Source organism: Ictalurus furcatus, chromosome 7, assembly GCF_023375685.1.
Source record: "Ictalurus furcatus strain D&B chromosome 7, Billie_1.0, whole genome shotgun sequence".
Classification (NCBI taxonomy): domain Eukaryota; kingdom Metazoa; phylum Chordata; class Actinopteri; order Siluriformes; family Ictaluridae; genus Ictalurus; species Ictalurus furcatus.
Window position 1 is genome coordinate 10,229,114 of NC_071261.1, and position 21,016 is coordinate 10,250,129.

Genomic DNA, 21,016 nt, shown 5'->3' on the forward strand with positions numbered 1-21,016 from the left:
TATGTGTGTGTATAAGCCTTTGGTGTGCTTGCAAACTCATGAACCAATTTGCAGACCCATTCCAAATGTTTCTGTCCTCATTTTACTGGGTCTATCTCTCTAGAACTCAATCTCTAAATAATTTATCTCCTTTCCTTTTTTAATCCTAATGAGGACCGTGCACTCGTATCACATTGTAAACATGTTTTTGCTCTTTTTTCTGGCAATTAGCTTAGCCACTCAGATATCTCTATATTATTTTGACTTATTCACTTTGTTAGGAAGGAAGGAAGGAAGGAAGGAAAGATAGAAAGAAAGAAAGAAAAAGAAATTGGCAGAGGAGAAAAAACAAAACAGACAACACTAATAAATAAATAAATACATAGATAAATGGTCAGGGAATAAATAAATGAATAGATAGAAAAACAAATAATCGACAAATTAAGTAAATAAATACATAGAAAGAAAGAAAGAAAGAAAGAAAGAAAGAAAGAAGGAAAGAAAGAAATATTCCAGGGGAGAAAAATATATGTCAGGAAATAAACAAACAAACTCATTAAATAAATAAATAAATAAGTTGTTAGGAAAGAAAGAAATTCCAGGGGAGAAAAATGTATGTCAGGAAACAAACAAACAAACAAACAAACAAACAAACAAAATTAATTAATTAATTAATTGTTAGGAAGGAAGGAAAGAAAGAAAGAAAGAAAGAAGAAGGCAGAAAAAAATAATAAAGGCACATTCAGGAATCAAATAAGCAAACAAAAAATGAAAGAAAGAAAGAAAGAAAGAAAGAGAAAGATTGTACAAAAAGAAGAACTAAATGAATGCATTGTTTGAGAGTTAAGAAAGAGAGAGAGAAAGAAAGACAGAAAAAGAATGCAGATGCAGACAAAAGTGAAGAATGGCAGAAGTGAGGAAAGATTTTGGTGAATTTAACAGAATTTAAGAAAGAAATAGAAAGGGCAGAAGAGGTGTTTAGAGGAATGATAAAATAAGTTAAAGATGTTAACTGTATTGAACTCCTGCTTCTGTCTGTCTCTTCATCCTCTCTCTCTCTCTCTCTCTCTCTCTCTCTCTCTCTCTCTCTCTCTGTGTGTGTGTGCTGCTAAGAGGCAGTGTGTGAGTGTGTGTGGCACTGTTGAGTGAACCTCATTATCTTTGCCATCTCTCAGTCATTAATCATAGAGCAGAGCTCAGTGTGTGTCCGCCACCCACACCAATCACACACACTTACACACTTCACATATTAAATACCACTGCAACACTAACGCAATAAACACACAAGAAAAACACACAGGGGCGAAATGAATGGAGGGTTCGGATTGGAGTGCTGATGACTTTACACAGGAAAATACTAATTAAGACAGTGGGACGACACGTCATACTTTTTATCCCTTTACAGTTACATTTCATTTTGGATCATTACATTTGTAGATTACGTTGGCTTCATCTGTGCTAGTCGTCCAACTAGCTAGGGCTGGATCTACTTTGAATTCCAAGGTTATGGAAATTAGGGAAATACCAATCAGAAAAAATGGACCACACCTAAACCTGACCCGACCTTAAGCGAAAACATTCGTAACTATTTGCTATTGAAAACAAACACAAAATAAGCATGTATCTATACTGTTTATTGTGTAATATAGTATTGACATGGAAACATTACCGATGCAGCCAGCCATTGTTGTTGTTTTCTTCAAAATTTACACAGAAAGATGAAAACCCTCTTTTAAGGAGACCACAGATATGGAGTAGTCCATCTGATCTGCTGAAATCTGCCTTCACAGAGCTGAAAAGAGCAGGATTAGAGGTTAAAGCCGACGTTTTAGCGCTTGGCTTTATGGTTGCAGTTTTACGCCTGAATTCCTGAAGAAATCCCACACTGTAGGAACTGATTTCGTGTCGGGGAAATAATGAGATTCGAGAGGAAAAAAGATTTCTCAGGACTTCTTTAGATAGTTGAGGGTTCTTAATCCAGATCGAGGAATCCTCTAGTACCTTTATCCATCTCTGAATGGCTGCGTTAAGCACAAGAGTGAGTGAGTAGGGTTTTAAAAAAAATTATTCTCTTAATTGAATTCATCTATCCATCCTATTTTCTGTACCGCTTGTCCTACACAGGGTCGCAGGGAGCCATGTCTTCAGACTAGGGGAGGAAACCTGCTGATATTGGAAAATGATATCCGTGACCTGCTGAAATTGGAAAAGAATCAACATTAAAAAGCTTTCCTATCATGTCTTTTGTTTTCAGTGCTCCGTCTGTCTACACTCCTGTCCTCTGAATGCTCTGTTGTCCTACTGTGATCACCTGTTCTGTGTTTGGCTTGCTTTCTTATATCCTTCACGTGCCGCTGTTCGTTGTGAAGTCTTGTCGATAGTATCGCATGACCCCAAGCAGTTGTTTTCTAGACCTCGTTGCTTTTGACCTGTGTGTTCTTAAGTTCTTGACTTATGAATATGGATTATGCATTGTATGAATATGATTACTCTGTCTGATGCCTGCTGTGAAGTCTGGTTGTGATTCTTGGATTTGCTCTACATATTATTTATGCACTTGCATCCTGCGTGAGAAAGCATTATATATTAAGTGCATTCATATAACCTGTGATTTGAATTACAGCCAGAATGGTCAAAGCTGCTGTCATAAAAATGAAATAAATAAATATAACTAATCAACACATTCTGACAAATCAGAATCGAGAATTCAACAGTGTGTGTGTGTATGGTGTGTTATATCACAATATAATATTATATAACATTATATAATATATACGTCTCTGGACATTTCACAGCTCTTTTTCCCATTATATTGTACTCACACACATACACACACTTTTATAGATTAGCTCAACCTTTCTCCCACTCTCACTCTCTCTCTCTCGGCTCATCCCTGCCTCATTAACTACCCACTAATTTCAAGCGTATTTCCTGAGTTAAACTTTTTTCCACTCTTCTCACTTCCTCTCAGCATAGTGCCCAAACACATGCATAATGCATGCATCTCTCATTAGGGTGATTGTGGCAGGAAAAAAAAAAAAAAACTTGCCAGACTCGCGCTGGGGTCTTTATCCTATTCGGAAAATTGCGTTTTCTAGAGGTTTTTTTCTTTCGTTTATTTATCAAAGGCCTCTCACACAATCAGCCATCATGGCAGGCTGTGGGGAAACAGATGTTTACTGATTAAACGTGCCAGGGTGGCTGTATTACGGCCCATTCAGCGCGGAGAAAGCACAGGAAAAGCTGAGGGGGTGGGAAACAGAGCTGGAATGAAAGAAAAAAGCTGACGAAAGGCAGACCAGTAATGTCATTTGATTGTTACGATTGTTCTTCAGGGGAGAATCGGCCCTCTTCATCGTTTTTTTTTTCTTTTCTTTTCTTTCAAATTTAATGTAGTACTTATCCTTGCCAAACTGCTTGGGGTTGGAGAGGAAGAAATCTAATAGGATGTCTTGAAAAGTGCTGGAAAATTGGGTATTAGAACCGTACAATCCGATATAATAAACACATCCATCCATCCATCCATCTTCCATACCGCTTATCCTATACAGGGTCACAGGGGAGCCTGGAGCCTATCCCAGGGAACTATGGGCACGAGGCAGGGGACACCTTGGATGGGGGGCCAACCCATCACAGGACAATCGCACACATATTCACACACTACAGACAATTTGGAAATGCCAATCAGCCTACAATGCATGTCTTCGGACTTGGGGAGGAAACCGGAGTACCCGGAGGAAAACCCCTGAAGCAAAGTCACAGCGCGAAGGCGGGACTCACACCCCCAGCCCCATAGGTGCGAGACCTTTCAAGTTCTTGTAAAGTCTCTACTTCTTCCATCCAGCTAATAACTGTGCACAATATATCTATAGAATGTTTAGTTTAGAATCCAATCAAATTAATCAAGTCCAAGAATCCAAAAAAAAAATTCCAATCTACCATGAGCTTTTCATGCTACACAATGCAGCTAGCACTATGGGTAAGCAACCAGACTGCAGTCTTAACTCAGTGGGAAAAACCCCCCCAAAACACAAATACCATTACAAACCATCAGCTAACCATTAACACCAGTACTATTACCATTATTGGTCCTTAATGGTGTCTACTAGACATAAAATGCCACCAACAGAAGGCAACAAATTACCAGTTGAGATCCTCAGGGACCATTACAGTTTCCATTAAAGCCAATAAAATTCCCATTATAACCATTACAAATTCTATGAGGGGTTCTATTGTTTTGTTTTGTTTTTCAGCCGGTTTGAACTTGAGGAGGAGTAAAATGTTAAAATGTTTAAAAATGGTGTCTCGTTTACCTCCTTGGAAGGTATGAACTGTAAATCTAATTTGGAAAAGAGTATTGAGGTAAGTTTCATTTTTTTATTTCCTAACTTTAACTAGCTATATTTAACCAAGCTAGCCTGTTTTCTTTGCTAACGGCAGGTTCAACTAGCATTATTTCTAGTAGCTAACAGTAAACTGCTAGGTAGTGGGTCAAATTCTAGCTAATATTTACTTCGGATTCATTGATTAGCAAACTACGTAGCATGTGTCACTTTCAGAGAAGTAGTACAAGTTACTTTTTATATGAAAATATTACATATAACTAGGCTAAATTTTTGGCTAGTTACTCAAATACGTAAAGTCATGCCCAAATACGTAAGTTCAACCACGAAAAATAAAAATAAAAAGTCACACTTGGCAATCAGTCATTTATTTTTTCTCATATTTCTATTTTACAATTTACAAACTAGATAAAAAAAGGACCATAAATAAATGAAATGTACCTAAATTCATTTTTTTTTTCAAATAAAGAAAGTAAACAATGCCATTATATAGATAATTGCAAATTAAGCACATTGTTAATCTACACAACTAGATTAACTGAGCAAACAAAACAAAACAAAACAAAAACAACAACAACAACAAAAAAACATGATTTGTTAGTTTGATTCCCAAGAATTAAACTACATTTAAGAAACTTGGCACAATACATTCTATAGCTCTCCAACTCCTCCACATTCCTTGCATATTTCCAATCAGGTGCTCCAACTGCAAAACGTGATGAAGAAAATGTTTTTTGAATGGGAATGCATGTTAAACAGACAAACAAGACCGTTGGCTTTCATGAAATGTGAATCAAGTTTTCCCTATTTTTCAACAAAAAAACAAAACCCAAAAACATTCCTGTGGTAAGTTTAAGGTTCAAGTGTCCGTATTCCAGTTCCCAGAGCCACAACTGAAGCGTTAGCGCTAGCTGCTAATCCTCCGAGTCTGAATTTAGCTTAGCGATCTGAATTCGTGAAGGCTTATGACTCCAGAACCGTTAAACGAAAAACTCCAGTGACTTCCTTGTGGCTAAAAAAAAAAAAAACAATAATAAGCTAGCAAATGATTCTGTTTTCTTTTCCAGCAACTCTTCTGTCTTAGTGTACTCTCTATGTCTTCTTTGAGTGTGTGTTTTTGTGTGTTCCTCAGAGCAAGCGTCATCCTTCACAGAAAAATAACAACAACAACAACAAACACGCACATGAAGCTGTAGAGTTCATCCAGCTAAGGCTAAGCAGCTAGCATGTGTTCTGTTGCTAGCATCCCTTTAGTCACTAGTTGCAGACAAAACAAAGCTCTTGGGGGATGTGCAAATTATCCATAGCCACTTCTCAGCTTGTTATTATTTGTGTCTGGAAGCTTTTCTGCGTTGAGAGGAAACTTGAGGAGAGCTGTAAAAAAACTCTTTTTTTTTTGCTTTGCTTTCGCTAAGGGGATGAAGGATGTCGCTACAATGCAGAAACGCCGAGGTGACCCTACAGAGAAAACAAAATGACAGAGAATGTAAGTGAAATGGATGCTTGAGGTGTTTTCAATACACAATGGCTAGGTTTAGTGCTTGCTAGTAATCCTCAGAGAACATAGCTGAAATAGTTGCTTTGCTTTGTTGCTCAAGAAAATGGTTCTCATTTTTTTTTTTTACCCCTACTTTTTTCCTATTGAATAACACTATAAGCATAACTTTGTCATCATTTCTCCCTCTCTAAATCCTATCTTGAGGACTGTATAAATAACTACCAGAGGAAGTAGAGCAGATCTCATAAACAACGGAATAGTGCTTACCTTACTTCCATCCAGCTTCCAGTGAGTGGGAATTTCACAGCCTGCCAGGGTTGAGAGAGTGAGAGTGAAAAAAAAAAAACCCCAACAACAAAAACAACCCATAGAGACCAAGCTGGAGAGAAAAAGACGCAAGAGAGATCTCAACTCAGAGCAGTGTTCTCAAATCCATCGGCGCGCATGACTTGCCAGCCAAGTGGAGACAGATATTCCATTTCAAAGGGGCGGAGAAGCCTTCACATGGAGCCAGAAATCCCAGAATAATAATAAAAAAAACTTCAAAATGTCTTTTTTTTTTACTTTAAAGCCACAGTTTTTCAATCTGGAAGATGAAATGGCAAAGTGGAACGAATCCAAAAAGTTCTACTTATTTACATTTACGTACATACATACAAAAAAAAAGGGTGAAAAAAAAGAGCATGCCCCGTCAAAGTTCCATCGTGTAGCAAAATGCACGACATAGTGAAGAAAGTAGTTTCACAACACCAGGGAAGGAAGGAAACGAATCCTCCGATAGAAAGGTGATCCAGGGGGGAAAAAAGTGCCGTTAGCCATTCGTCCTTGTTCTTGTTTTATTTTTTTCCGAATTTTTTTTTAAAGTGCGTAAATGAGGATGAGGTAAAAATGGAGTTGTCTAAAAAAAAACGAAACAAAACAAAAACAAGGGGGAAATAAATGAGCTGTAAGAGTGTAAGAGTTTCCGATCAGACTGGAACCATCCTGTCCTGTATCTGCTGCATCTGGGACAGCATTCCCTGCGCACTGCTGAGAATCTTGTCCTGGTGCATGGCTGACGAGATGCCTATCCTTGTCATGTCTCTGTTGGAAGGGGAAACCAAGAAGGGGGTGGTGAGAACATAACCAAAAGCAATGTGTGTATGTGTGTTCCGTAAGAAGCTCTGCAGGTCGTTCAAGCTAAACCAAAAAACTAGCAAAAAGCTGACATTCTGCACTTAGGGGGGAAAAAATCACATACACACAGTAGAAGTGTACTGTTTGTAGACAATATGACAAGGTAATAGGGTGGCTTAGTAGCACCCCATCCAGGATGTTCCCCCACCTTGTAGCCCGAGTCACCTGGGATAGGCTCGAGGTTCCACCATGACCCAGTGTAGGATAAGCGGTACAGAAATGAATGGATGGATGTATGTCACGGCAATGCTTCCCCCTCTGCGCTGCTTTAAGAGCAAACTTCCACTAATTCCATTCAATTTATTTGTATACGCTGTTTAACAATAGACATTGTCACAATGCAGATTTATATTTAGGTCCCTAATGAGAAAGCCAGAGGCGATGGGGGTGAGGAAAAGCTCCCATAAATGACAAACAACCCTGAGACTCCAAACTAAGGATCCATCGTTACCATTTTTTTTAAGACCAAGTACAAGTCTGAGTAACGAGGTTTTTGGTGGTCGATATTGAACACTTCGAAATGAGTAAATCAATCAGGGGACGTCACTGAACATTTTATTAATGCTGTTTATGTTTACATAGTTGACATGAAAAGCACCATCGCCTGTGTTCACGCACTTCTTTCTAACGGTTGCTAGGCAACTTTAATTTAGCTAGCTATAATAGTTATCTTGGATCGAGTAAGGATGCACTGGAGCTGAGCGGATTTTGTTTCACTTCGTAAGTAAAGTACGTTTTATTGTTTTTGTTGCATCAGAATCTCTCGCTCTTAATGACCCCATAGTGGCTGATCGTCAAGAACAACATAGTGGCTCTGAGCTGATTTTTTTTTTTTACTAGAGTTATCTGTAGACATTTTTTCTTGCTGCGAGTAGCAAACTCTTCGTGCTTTGATGTTTACGATGTTTCAGCAGGTTATTTGCGTTGTAGGAAGAGGCCGGAGTCATAAATCGCACCATCGCACCAACAGCCACTCTCAAGCAACACTTTGAGCATGCTCTGAGCCTAGACGTGGGCCTCGGTGCCACATTTTCATGACTTACTCTTGCGTCATGTGCACTACCGCCTCTGGGGTGGTGTAGCCGGCGGCGGTGAAGTTGTCACGGTAACGCTCCATATTGATGGCTGTTAGCCAGTCAGACACAGTGCCCAGAGGAGAGGAGAATTCTGGACTGCTCGGCTCTAGAAGGGTGGTGTTGGGTCTGGAAAAGACAGCGAAAGACTAAAATGTCACTTTGCTACTTGGGAACACTCCATTTTTAATTTTTTTTATTATTATTTCATAGGTCTGCAATACTTACAGCTAAGTATTTTACAAAGTTATAGGTTCTCAGGGGCACATAAAAGTTTATGACTGCACGCAACAGTCTTTACTCACAACGACAGAACTATTATAATAAAAACCATCAAAGTCATAGCCAAAATCTGCGTATTATATTTATTATAATGTATGGTAATATAAATATAACATAATGATCCAGGGATTTATGGAACGTTTCTTGATGAGCTGATGCAAGACCTTATACTAACAGTCTTAAGAGGAATATTATCCAGTAAAAAGAAGTTTACAAGGCTAAAACCTAACATTTTAACCCAACAGCTTTGATCATTTAGCACAACAATTAACTTTAGTTAGTGTGGTAACAGGACACCGGATTCCTTTTGATCAAACATAATAGTTGATTCCATAGTATACCTTGCTATTTCTCCTCCAGTCCTCTTTAGCGTATTGGGATTACGGATTAATTTGTCCAACATGTTGACGATTTGGCTAAATTTAGGTCTCTCGGCTCGCTCTTTTTGCCAGCAGTCCAGCATGAGCTGGTGAAGAGAAATGGGACAATCCATTGGTGGGGGAAGCCTGTATCCCTCTTCAATGGCTTTTATGACCTGAAAAAAGAAAGAGGACAAAGACAAAAAATAAATTAAAATGAGAGAGGGGGAGTGAGAACGCTGAGAAAGTTGAGAAGGCGAAAGGTCACAAACTGGCCTCCTTTCGCATCTCTGAATCAGCATGTTCTCGAAAAAGGTCTCGTCACTTACATCCTGGTTGCTCATGTCCCAATATGGCCGCTCGCCGTACGACATCACCTCCCACATGACGATCCCGTAGCTCCACACGTCACTGGCTGAAGTGAACTTCCTGTACGCGATGGCCTCTGGTGCTGTCCAGCGAATGGGGATTTTTCCACCCTGCGATTGATAGGTTCCCATTATTTCCTTTCGAGAGACACAACAAACATGTGCGACGAGGTTAATCACACACACCCACACCCACACACACACATAGACACATGCAAAGCACTATGGCACTATGGGTTAGTAACATAGAAAGCAACAGCTTGGCGCAGGCAGACTTGCTAAAAGCTCTGTTATCCACACAGAACATGGCAGCGTGAGAGGGGTTTTATTTCGGCTTAGTGACGCTTTAAAAACTTACCCGTGTTGTATAAGCTGCTTCCGGGTCTTCCTCCAGCACCCGAGACATACCGAAATCGGACACTTTACACACCAGGTTGCTGTTGACTAGAATGTTCCTGGCGGCTAGGTCGCGGTGGACATAGCTCATGTCTGAGAGATATTTCATTCCCGACGCAATTCCTCGGAGGATACCAACCAGCTGGATGACCGTGAAGCGGCCGTCGTTTTTCTGCGCAGAAAATGGTGGAAATAGTAAAAAAATAAATAATAATAAAGTACTTTTAGCATTGTTATTAATGTTCCAAACTTTCCAAAAGTCAGGTTTAATGTTAGACTCACCCTCAGGAAGGCATCGAGGGAGCCGTTTTCCATGTACTCGGTGATGATCATTACAGGTTTGCCTATGAAGAAAAAATTACATTCCGTTAAGGAACTAAAAACAAAACTGAAGTGTTTTTTTTTTGTACACAATTCAAAAGTTCCTTCACTTTTTTTCCTTAATGTAATTTAATGTAATTTTAGCACAAGATAATCCAATCTTGGTCGATAAAATCTAAAGTCTAATCTTACAACTAACTATTTAACTCTACTAGCATGGAGAAAACAACATACTAACTTATTAGATGTGCTAAATAGTGAGTTTACCTTAGTTGAATATGGAAATAATTCACAAACAGTTCAAAATAGTTGGAAAAATATCATTATTTGTGAAGAAACCTAGTAGGGTTTAGTTCAGTATGCTTTCAGTTAGCAATTTGTCTCCACTAGCCTTCAGCAAAACACTAATATTTGAAGCTTTCACTGTTAGCTATGCTACATAGTGAAGTACCTTTATTTAAACATGTCCTACTTTAAAAAGAAGCACATCATCAAAATGCTAATGTTATATCTTGTGAGGAAAATCTAGTAGGGTTTAGTTCAGTAAGCTTTCAGCTAGCAATTTGTCTCCACTAGCCTTCAGCAAAATGCTAATGTTTGAAGCTTCTACTGTTGCTTAGCATAGCTAGGAGTGCTACATAGCGAAGTGACTTTATTTAAATATGTCCCTTAAAAAAATTATTGACTTCATCAAAATGCTAATGTTACAGCCTGTGAATAAAATCTAGTAGGGTTCAGTTAGCAATTTATCTCCACCAGCTTTAAGCGATATGCTAACGTTTGAAGCCAGTGTTTGAAACAAACAAACTCCATTTTGAAGGAACACAAAGCTGCTGCAGCTGTAATACATCGTTCTCCCCCGCTTGTGACCTCTCTTTCTTTTTCCTCTTCCCTCTACTTGCGCGTCATTGCTAGCACTACTTCATAACTAGCAATCAGCGAACCCATCTGCTCAACAAACACTATGTTGTCTCAGCCAAAGGCTCCACAGAGGCTGCATCATGAATGGTAATCATCTCTGCCACGCATAGACAAAATGCAGAAGAGAAAAACTAATCAAAAACCTTGAAAGAGAGAGAAAGAAAGAAAAGAAATAAAAACCCATGCACAATAAGCAGTTTTTCATTGTTTCGTTAGCCGTCTGGTTGCGTAACGGTCTCCACTGGAAATGGAGAGAAAATGGGGTTTTGAGTGAAGAAAAAATGCTCATATGTTGCTCAGAAAGTTTGTTGTGCTTTCTTTAGTGTGCTTTGAGTGACACTTCCCAATCAAGAGCCTTCTTTTCTCACATTTGCGCTGTCTTATGTGCATAGGTGTTATTTCCCTGCTTTTCTCTCTGCGTGTTTGTTTATTGAATGCATCCATTGCCGAGGGGCAATTGGACTTCTGTTGCAGAATTAAGTTCCCCCTCTTTTCACTGAAACGGAGAACAGCAGTGTTCATTCCTTTACAATGGATGACAATCAAGCGCGCGCACACACACACTCACACATGGGCTTTCCACCTATGAGAAATCATTATGGTGGAAAAGCTGTGGCTTCATTATGCAAATGCAATCTCGCGCTGCTGCATTTAGCGCCATCTCTGAATGCCTCCTTTAGGGACGGCTGGCATCTCCCACTTTCCCTCTCTTTCCCTCTTTCTGTCTGTCGGAGGCTTGGGGGCATTTTGGTGCTTATTTATTCAGGACACTTGCAGTATCATTAGTGATTTAACACATTTAATTGGCCCTGTTGGAGATGGAAGGACCACCATTATTCGCCAGCAATAACAATCAGCTTGAGCCCTCTTTAGTCAGGCCATGGTTTTTACAAGGCCTCGTACCGCCATTAATAAAACCAACAGCTCTCACCAGGCCAACTAGCCCAGAGTTAAAAGGGCCAAGAAGGTAAGTTAAGCTAAACACCTTCTTGCTCTTGCTTTCTCTCTTGGCAATGTCTTCACTAATACAGGCATCTCCACAAATCTGGTGGAAGCCAACAGGGCAAATCTAACCCTTGTTTCTCATATATAATGTCCGTATACACTTACCAGCTTCTTTAATACGAACACCTGTACCCCTGCTTGTTCATGCAATCAGGGTGGTCTTCTGCTGTAGCTTCCTTAAGATTCAGCACATTCTAAGTTGCTTTTCTGCTCACCACTTTTGGATAGAGTAGTTAATAGAGTTACCATAGCCTAACTTAGTTCCTGGTCATTCTCCTCTGACATCAAAGGTTGGTAAATGGGAAGTAATTGCAGGTAGCAGCTAAAGGTGTGAATGAAGAGCTGAAGAACTGTCAGACCACATGCACCATAGGATTGGTCTGCAGAATCAATTGCGCCAATGATTTTGCTTTGTCACTCTGTGGCATAGTACCTACATTACATTTACAGAATTTGGCAGACACCCTTATCCACAGCGACTTACAATTATCTCATTTATACAACTGAGCAGTTGAGGGTTAAGGGCCTTGCTCGAGGGCCTATCTTGGCGGTGCTGGGATTCGAAATGGGATTCACGACCTTCCAATCAGAAATCCGACGTCTTGGCTAAAGTACCACTTCCCATTAGTACTTAGTTTGCAGAGAATTAAGAAAATCTCTATCTAGGGCGGTCTTCTGCTGTTGTAGGCCTTCTTCCCCCAGGTTCGACACATTCCGAGATACTTTTCTGCTCACCGCGTTTGGAAAGAGTGGTTATTTAAGAATCGAGAATGCCACTTTCGCTGGAATCGGGAATAAGAGTCCTGGGATGAGCACAGGAGCGATTTTATGATTGCAGCAGCAGTTCATGTATTCACTAATATACTGTACTTTCTCTTCAATGTGTGTACTGTAAATGTGCTAAAGAGTCAAAGGTATAACAACAGTCTATTATTTGTAGAAATATAACCAGCTCAGTAAGAGTTATGGTAGGGAACAGACGTCAAAACGTTCTTGCTTAATTCGTATATACAGGCAGATACTTTCATTCACCAGAGCGGTACTAAAAGTTGTGATGCGATACCTGCCAGTCTGCCAAGATTCCGGGGCTGGCAAAGAAGCAGCCACTGGAAAAGACGAGCTTGATTTTCATCAAGGTGGGAGAAAAAAGGGAGTATGTAATGGAGTACGTAGTTTTATATATTATACTTTTTTTGTTTAATCAGGGTGCCAAATGGTGATTACGGTGCACTGGGTAATTTAGAACGTGGAGCAGGAAAACAGCACTCAAGGGGACTTTCGTTGCCAAGTGCCAAAGCCAAACCCTAAACTTGTGAAAGTTTAGGGAATAAAAAGCCTGAACTGTCGACTGAGCAAACCGAGTTCCAGTACTGACAGGTGAAGGCTTGAAATGCCTCCAAGGCTCACACAGCCTTGAGAATTAAATCTGGGGCCGAGTTTTATGACGCTTCGTCCAACTGTACTCACATTTAGTGACGACTCCCTCAAGGCGGATGATGTTGGGGTGATCGAACTGGCCCATGATGCTGGCCTCGCTCAGGAAATCCCGTCTTTGCTTCTCCGTGTATCCAGCTTTCAGGGTTTTGATGGCCACGCAGATCTCTCGTTTCCCTGGCGTCTTCAAGCGCCCACTACACACTTCGCCGAACTCACCTGTGATACACGCCACAATGGGTTACATAACCGCGCCACAATACGCTGGTTTTTCAAAGACCGTGGTGTATTTAGAGGACGCCTTTTTTTTTTTTGCAGCAGCAGCAAATAAAGCGATCGGAACATTGTGAAATCTGAATGGAACACAGCCAGAGGGCTTCTTACCGATGCCGATGACCTTTTCGATCTTAATGCAGGAGGCGTCGATCTCTTTGGCGAATTCGCGCACGGCCTGGTTGGGGTCCTCGTACGTGAAAGGGTCCACATAGATCCGCACCCCTGTGGATGGATGGATGGATGGAAAGAGCGAGAGAGAGAAAGAGAGAGAGAGAGGTTAAGATGAATGCGAGAACTAACAGTAGTGCAGGCAAAAACACAACAAAGGGGAGACATCTGTTTTCTATTCATGCCATACCATACTTTTTTTTGCTAGCTCATGTCAACACTCGTTTCTGCATCCCCTTTGTTCCTTTTTACTCATCTCCTACAGCAATCTCAGTGTGTGTCTATGGATATGTTTAGCCAGTGCTCGCCTTATTACCTGGGTGTAGGTGTTTCTCTTCATCTGAGTCCTGCTTGGCTTTGCTGTATTTACTCCTCCTAGACAAAAAAAAAGACCTGATAATAATCTCAAATTTATTGCACACACAATTTTTCACACCATTCATCCCTTAAGGAGGCAATAATGGCAAAGTTTTCAAAGCTGACAAACAAAAGGTGAGCGAGAGACATACAGAAAGATAGAGAGAGAGAGAGAGAGAGAGATGCAGGAAGGGGCCGAAACAGTCAACCCTATCCAAACACACACACGAACATGACCAATTCCCCTCTCTCCCGCAAAGCTCCAGGGTTACCTGGTCTAAGCAGCAGGAGTTCCAATACACACACACACACGCACACACACACACACCCACACACATACAAACACACCCCGTTGTGTGCAGGGTCACCTGGGCGAGTCAAATCAACCTTTTCAGGAATGCGACTGTGTTGTTATTGTTTCTTCACTGCAGACCGGTGTTGACAAAAGCCCCCCTGAGGTGGGTGCGGAGAGACAAAGAGAAAGAGGAAGGGTGTGTGTGTGTGTGTGTGTGTGTGTGTGTGTGTGTGTGTGTGTGTGTGAAAAAGAGAGAGAGAGAGATAGTATGTGAGGACAGGCAGGAGGGGAAGATCCACAGGTAGAACAGGAGAAGGAGGAGACGAGGGTTTAACGCCTGAATGCTCCGGTGTGGCCTGAAATCACCTCGGTTCAGTGTGTGTGTGTGTGTGTGTGTGTGTGAACGATCCGAAAAAAAATGTGTAGTTCTATAATTAAAAAAAAAATCTAATGGCAAATTGGCAAAATCCTTACTTAATATATGTCAAGACTCTTCTTATTTACTAATAAAGTCAATATCAGGTTCTGGTTGCCAAGCAACAACTGAAGATGAATACAATGTTGTATTCCTTTCTTTTCTCTCTCTCTCTCTCTCTCTCTCTCTCTCTTTCTCTTTCTCTCTTGGTGGTGTGCTCAGGCTTTTTGGATCCCGTCATGTCGACCCTCGTAAACGAAAGGGTAAGAAAAGGAAAGATAGTAAAGGTGTTATCTTTTTGAAAAGGGACAATATCAGGAAGTGTCTAGTGGGAGCTTTTTGGGAAAACAAAGAGCCCATTCATTAAGGATGTGATTGGAATTTAGGATACAGGTGATTATCACAGCTGATAAACGCTACAGTGTCGATCTTGGAAAGGAAAAGAAAAGAAGTGCTCACTTAAAGGACATGCAGGAAAGCTTTTAGTCGAGATGCTTCGGACCGTATGTCAGAGTCCGTGTACGTAAGGTGGCTGCTGACGTGGAATCTAACACGCCTACGCAAACAAAGAGTTTGATAAGCAAGAGGGGGGAAAAAAGAAATATGTTTAGCGTCCAGCGCCGGTGACGTTTTACCCGTGGGAGTTCTGACAGAAAGGCGATGTAAGTAACGGCGGTGAAGAGATCCGTTCTGACAGACAGAGACGACAGATGAAAGGTGACCAATGGGAATAACAGCAAGGGAAAGAATAATAACGTACCGGCGTCCGATGACGAAGACAGCGATGAAGATCAGCAGCAGAACCACACTGCCGATAACGGAGACCAGAAGAACCGTGGAGTTCGCTCCGTCGCCGATAATAGGAGAAGGAACTGGTTTTGTGGGAACAAAATAAAACCAAGCTTTTAATGATCAATACTTGCGCGATATTGCGAAGCTTTAGCTATTAGTACATTGACATAACAAACAAACAAACAACACTGGGTTGATGTTTTGCTTTTGTTTTACTCTCTCTCAGGCATTTTCCTTGTCGTGAGCTAACAAAGCCCTGTCTGTTCACAAAGCAGGCTGTAATTATAGACACATCAGCCAGTTTCTTACTAGATAGACAAAGGGGGAAAAAAGTTTTAAAAACTTGACACTTCTTTCATTGTTTGTAAGAAAGAACCCGCCAAGTTTGTTTGTTTTACCCAAACATAAAAAAAAAGAATGCTGGCGTGTACACACCTGAGTTGGTCATGAATTCGAAAGGAGCGCTGAATTCTCCGTAGCCGGCCGCAGTACGGGCTCGTACGTGGAACACGTACGAGGTGAGCGGACTCAGGCCTTTAATGTCAGCGCTGCGGGAAGCCGTCTTCATGATGCGATAGCTGCGCTCGTTCTGATCCTGATTGCACAAACGCAAAAAGGAAATCGACATTCGAAAAAACCAACAAAAACTATGCGAAAAACGTCGAATACAATCTTTGAAATGTTGATTTATATAAACGTGATAAGGAAAAACACCTTTTCTGTTCCTTATTTACATAGAAAAGTCAACACTTATCAACATGCTTATTATTCTTCTTCTTACGATTCCACCTTGTTGCGAACACATCCTGAATCTGTATCGATTTTATACTGAGTTTGACAAGTTAATTCATTTTTATTCATGAAAAATCATTTAAGGCAAGATACTACAAGAAGCATTTTACAGAAAACTTTGTGGGAATATCATTTCTTTGTAGTTCAATCACATTTTTTTCAGTATAAAATCTGACATAAACCCAACTATAATCAACATTCCTTCATAATATCCTTCTAACTAAGGATGTGTAAAAATTCATGAATGGAGGTCATCTAGAAACTTCTAGAGATTTTCTCTAGGTTCTGAATGTAAACGGAATTTTTTTTTTTTTTAATACAATGTTTTGATGGGTTTCTTCTAGCTAGATGGCGTACATCATAATGACAAAATTTACGTACAGTATAATGACCTGAAAATGAAAATTCTGGGATTAAACTATGACATGAAGTGATTGCAGACTGGGCGGAGCTTGGAGCATTTTTCAAAGTTGCGGTGTTGTGAGGTAACAGAAAAACAAACCTTACGCTGTTGAGTTTGGATCGCTTTTTTTTGTTACAATGTAAAAGAAGGCGTAATTTTATTCAATTTTGTTTTCAATTGATGTCACCAAAATTGTCTACCTGTAGCGTCTTGTCTAGAATATCTCTGAACAGAACAAACATACGTGATCAGCCGCTTAGGCACACATACTGGGATTCTACGCAGGTCTGATATGAAAAAACAAGGGGAAGCTTTCTGTAGCGGGAAACCACAAGCCACAGTTTTTGAAAAAACAAAACAAAAAAACAAAGTGCCTGTTTATTGTTTGCTCTCCCTCTCATGGGTGTAACCGGAATTTGCTTGAGTAGGAATCCCTGGAGCTTTCCTCTGCATTCAGACCACTTTGGCACTTCCAAATATGCGCCAAAGCAAGCAGAGCCAATGGGATTTTTTCCTCCATGTCCCCTAATGCTTGGTTTGTAGCTGTTGGAGTGGAATGTAAGCCTCTGTGTTTGTGTTTATGTGTCATTTTTTTCACGTAATCTTTCAATCACTCTCTCTTCCCTTTTCTTGACTACCCTTCACCGTCACGTTTCCCACAACATTTTTTTAAATGAAGAAATTCAGCTATACGTCCCAGATCGCCTGCATCTCTTTGTGTAGTTCTTGGCCCCCTGCTATGAAATTGATGATGATGAAGGTTTTTGATCCTAGGATGCGGTTCTCATGCCTCCCTACTCACCTTCTCGTAGTATTTGACCTCGTACTCCAGGATGACGCCGTTGGGCCGCTCGGGCTGCTGCCATGCCAGTGACACGCCGTGCCGGGTGATGTCCTTGGCCTGGATGGACGAAACTGGAGAGGGAGCTAGAGAAGATGAAAAGAATAATAAAGTGTAAAAATAACATAGAGAGAAAGTCTAGAATGCTAGGCACGCAAACCAAAGAATCTGAAGTGTGACTATTTTAATATTGGTTCTGTTCCCAAGAATTGGGATGAAAATAAAGTTGATCTTAGTTTTAGAGACCCCAGGAAGCTAGAGATTCTGACAAATTTTGGGATGATGGTCTATTGCAACAATGGTGCCAGTGGATTTTCGGCTGAAGGTCTATTGCGGCCAATGGTGCCAGTGGATTTTGGGCTGAAGATCTATTGCGCCAATGGTGCCAGTGGATTTTGGGCTGAAGGTTTATTACGTACCAATGGCGAGGGTATAATGGGCCAAAAATGGTGCAAATGCCACCAAACATATCTAGATTTTAAGGCTAATTTAAGCCATCACCAAGTCACCATTATTCCCCTGAAGATTGAGTGTAAAGCATGGATCATCGCTGATTTGTAATTTGGGACAGATGCTGAATTAAAAAAAACCCTACTGTTTAACTTTGATTAAAAGACAAACATATTAGCCCCATGAAGCTATAAACCATTACAGCAACAGAGATATGTTTATCTTATCGTGCTGAGACGAGCATGAAAATCCTTTTGTAGTGTCGCTTAATGACAGCTGCTGATCGATGCAGGTTTCGTGTTCCCTGTACCGAGGCTGATCTCGCCAAGGCGACTGTTATAACAGAGCGACGGCTCGGTTTTCTCTGAGATAAACCGAACCGAGCTTTTTATTTTCTTTCGTAGCCAGACTTTATTATTGGAAGCAAGTCTGCTGTAATCTATATAGCTTTAAATCCACATTCCAGAGACCATGTGAGATCAAGCTGAGGCTTACGGCCTTTCATTTGTCTGAATGGCTGCACAGAGAGGAATGGAAGCTGATTTGGAAGCGAGGCTCATAAAAAGTCCAGTTGTAAATGCTAGACTGAGTAAAGCGCAACATGGACAGGTGTGTCTGCCGTTAATGAGACGCAAACATACCACGGCTTTGTAAATCTTTAATTAAACACCTTGTAAAAATTTACCACTCAACAATAACAAGCTAGGCATCCCACGCACATGCTTGGTAATGCAGGAATGCTAATGCTAACACACACACACACACACACACACACACACATTCGGTTTATTGTCAGAGTAATTGCTTTTGACGCTCACGTGGCAAGCTGTGATTTGTTCGCAGTAAAAAAAAGTAGACTGGTTTTCCATATTTGTCTAGCATCTCCGGCTGTTTGCGCTATGCATGCAACGAATCAACCTCGCACCTAATCATATGAGGACGTTATACGGTGATCTCATACTCGGCTCTGCATCCACACAAATCTCGCTATTTCATTATATGGTGTGCAAGGAAATTTAAAGCACTCTTGTTATTGTAAATAAAAACGCACACACTGAGCTGCTAGCTATTAAATTGGGATAGATAATAAACTGCAAGGGCAAGCCCAAGGCGTGAACGTGCGTGAATAGTACAGTGGTTCGGCTACGTGACTGCGTATGTAGATTCCGCGACACACAAACAAAACAATTCCAAGAGTAAACATTGTTTACGTACGGAATATCACAGCAGTGCGTTAATTACTTTTGCAGTTGTTAAAGAATGGCAACTTCTCATCTATTTATATTTACGTTTTAATGCGGATCGTCCATGGAACAAGTTTTCACTTACGTTATAGTGGCTATAAATACTTGCTCCGTCACCAGCCTCTCAGAATAAAAATGCAGCTTGTCACGTTACCGAGAAAACACAGAAGTTGTCTGTCCTGTAATGGAACACTTAAAGTGCTGAAACTGGAGACTCCTTCCAAAAAACGCTTAGTAAACATCTCTTCATTATGTTTAGTCAACAGTTAACTAACATGTCGTAGATTATATGGAGCGTCTGGCCAGTTAAAAGCGAGTTAATTGTTACTATAGAAACGATATTTCTAAGCACTACAGTCTGAGCTGCTGTTAAAGAAAATTAATCAATACATTCTGACCAATCAGAATCATTAACTTTTAACATATCCTATATCCAATATATCTTATAATGAAATAAAATGGTAGATTTGTGTCACTCACCGGCCTGGTTGGTGGTGACGGTGACTGAGGCTGCCTGGTCAGGCCCGGGGCTCTGCGGCGATACGCCGTTGACAGCCCACACCTGGAAGGTGTAGTTCGTGTGCGCCTGCAGCTCGTTGATGGAGACGCGTGTGCTCCGCAAGCTGAGCTGCTGCGGCGTGTAATGGACGCCGACACCACACGGCTCGCACCGCTGTCCGTCCGGGCCGCACCGTTTACACACCACATTGTAAGTAAGATCCTGTCTTCCGCCTGAAAACGCCGGCGCCGACCACTCCAAGTTCACCGACGTCTCGTTGACGTTGGAGATGAGGTGCTGCGGGGAGGACGGAGGCTCTGGTGGAGCAAAGCGAGCAGGAGATTAGATTATGATGGAGTCACTATAGAGAGAAATGGAGCATGCTAGAAAAACATGACAGAAAATCTGCATCCACTACATCTGCTGTCGTAGTTACAGGCTCGTTACGAACTGGCACTAAAGGATTCAAAGCATGTAGGGGATCAGTAACTTTATGATATCTAATGTGCATCGTTTAGCCGTGAGCTTTTTTTTTCTTTCCCAAAGTGAGGATTCGGTTCATTATAAAATGGCAAAGTCTTTTTTTTTGGACAATGAACAATGAGTGGTGATCAAAGTCATTCCATATTTGTACATTTAGGTCAGTGTTTATTCAGCACTGGGAAAATGGGAGAGAGAGGAAGAAATGAGCGCACAAACCCACACAATCCCATGCCCTTTTATTGCATGTGTGTGTTTCTGTAAACTGGGCGCTGCTGAATTTAGGCATAATTACGTTTATGACAAACCGTCGCCGCAGGCATTCCCCTCTGTTTGCTGTGTGTGTGTGTGTATGTGTGTGTGTGTGTGTGTGTTTAAGAGAGATCATGAGATGTTCATCTCTATAACCGAGTGGGTGGCTGATAGGAATCTTATTAATACTAATTGCTTTGCCCTTGTGTGTGTTTGTGCCCTGTTTAGACCACACACACACAAACACATATGCGCACACACACTGTTGAAATGAAGCTCTCACACAAATAAATGTCACAGGCATGAAATACTCTCTGAACCCTAGCCAATACTCGACAAACTCTCCACAAACAGATATTAAGCAAAGGGTAGATTTTCTCAGTCTTTTTTTTTTTTTACCCATAGCATGAAAAGCCATTTCCACCCAAACATCCTACGGATGTTACGACATGCTAGCTGAGCTTACAGAAAACACAGTTCCGCTTTGTAAATAAAGTTAGCTGTTGTATCAGAGAAGTCTTTGTGTCAGCAGAATTATATTTACCACCTGCAAAAGAAAGACAACTTTCTTCAAGCTGCCTTCTAAATGAAAGAACT

At 40.9% G+C, this 21,016-nt stretch overlaps 1 protein-coding gene across 4 annotated transcripts in view; it reads right to left on the minus strand.

Moving 5' to 3' along the window:
• Positions 1–3,057: 3,057 nt before the first annotated feature.
• The window catches only part of epha4a (eph receptor A4a), a 37,398-nt gene continuing 19,439 nt past the window's right edge, over positions 3,058–21,016 (minus strand). Inside the window, exons 5-18 of one of the 4 annotated variants that reach the window (XR_008386269.1) lie at positions 19,669–20,004; positions 17,456–17,580; positions 15,894–16,053; positions 15,427–15,538; positions 13,916–13,974; positions 13,540–13,653; positions 13,189–13,374; positions 9,757–9,818; positions 9,437–9,646; positions 9,040–9,189; positions 8,693–8,886; positions 8,040–8,198; positions 6,088–6,903; positions 3,058–5,780 (exon numbers count right to left, since the gene is read on the minus strand). Coding sequence is in view for 2 of the 4 variants with exons in the window: in XM_053628304.1 (XP_053484279.1) it covers positions 6,789–6,903; positions 8,040–8,198; positions 8,693–8,886; positions 9,040–9,216; positions 9,437–9,646; positions 9,757–9,818; positions 13,189–13,374; positions 13,540–13,653; positions 13,916–13,974; positions 15,427–15,538; positions 15,894–16,053; positions 17,456–17,580; positions 19,669–20,004 (2,009 nt within the window). In the remaining 2 variants the exon portion in view is untranslated. Of the gene's footprint in view, positions 5,781–5,805; positions 6,904–8,000; positions 8,199–8,692; positions 8,887–9,039; positions 9,217–9,436; positions 9,647–9,756; positions 9,819–13,188; positions 13,375–13,539; positions 13,654–13,915; positions 13,975–15,426; positions 15,539–15,893; positions 16,054–17,455; positions 17,581–19,668; positions 20,005–21,016 lie in introns of those variants that run through there. The other 3 variants (XR_008386268.1, XM_053628304.1, XM_053628305.1) reach the window with 3 other exon arrangements.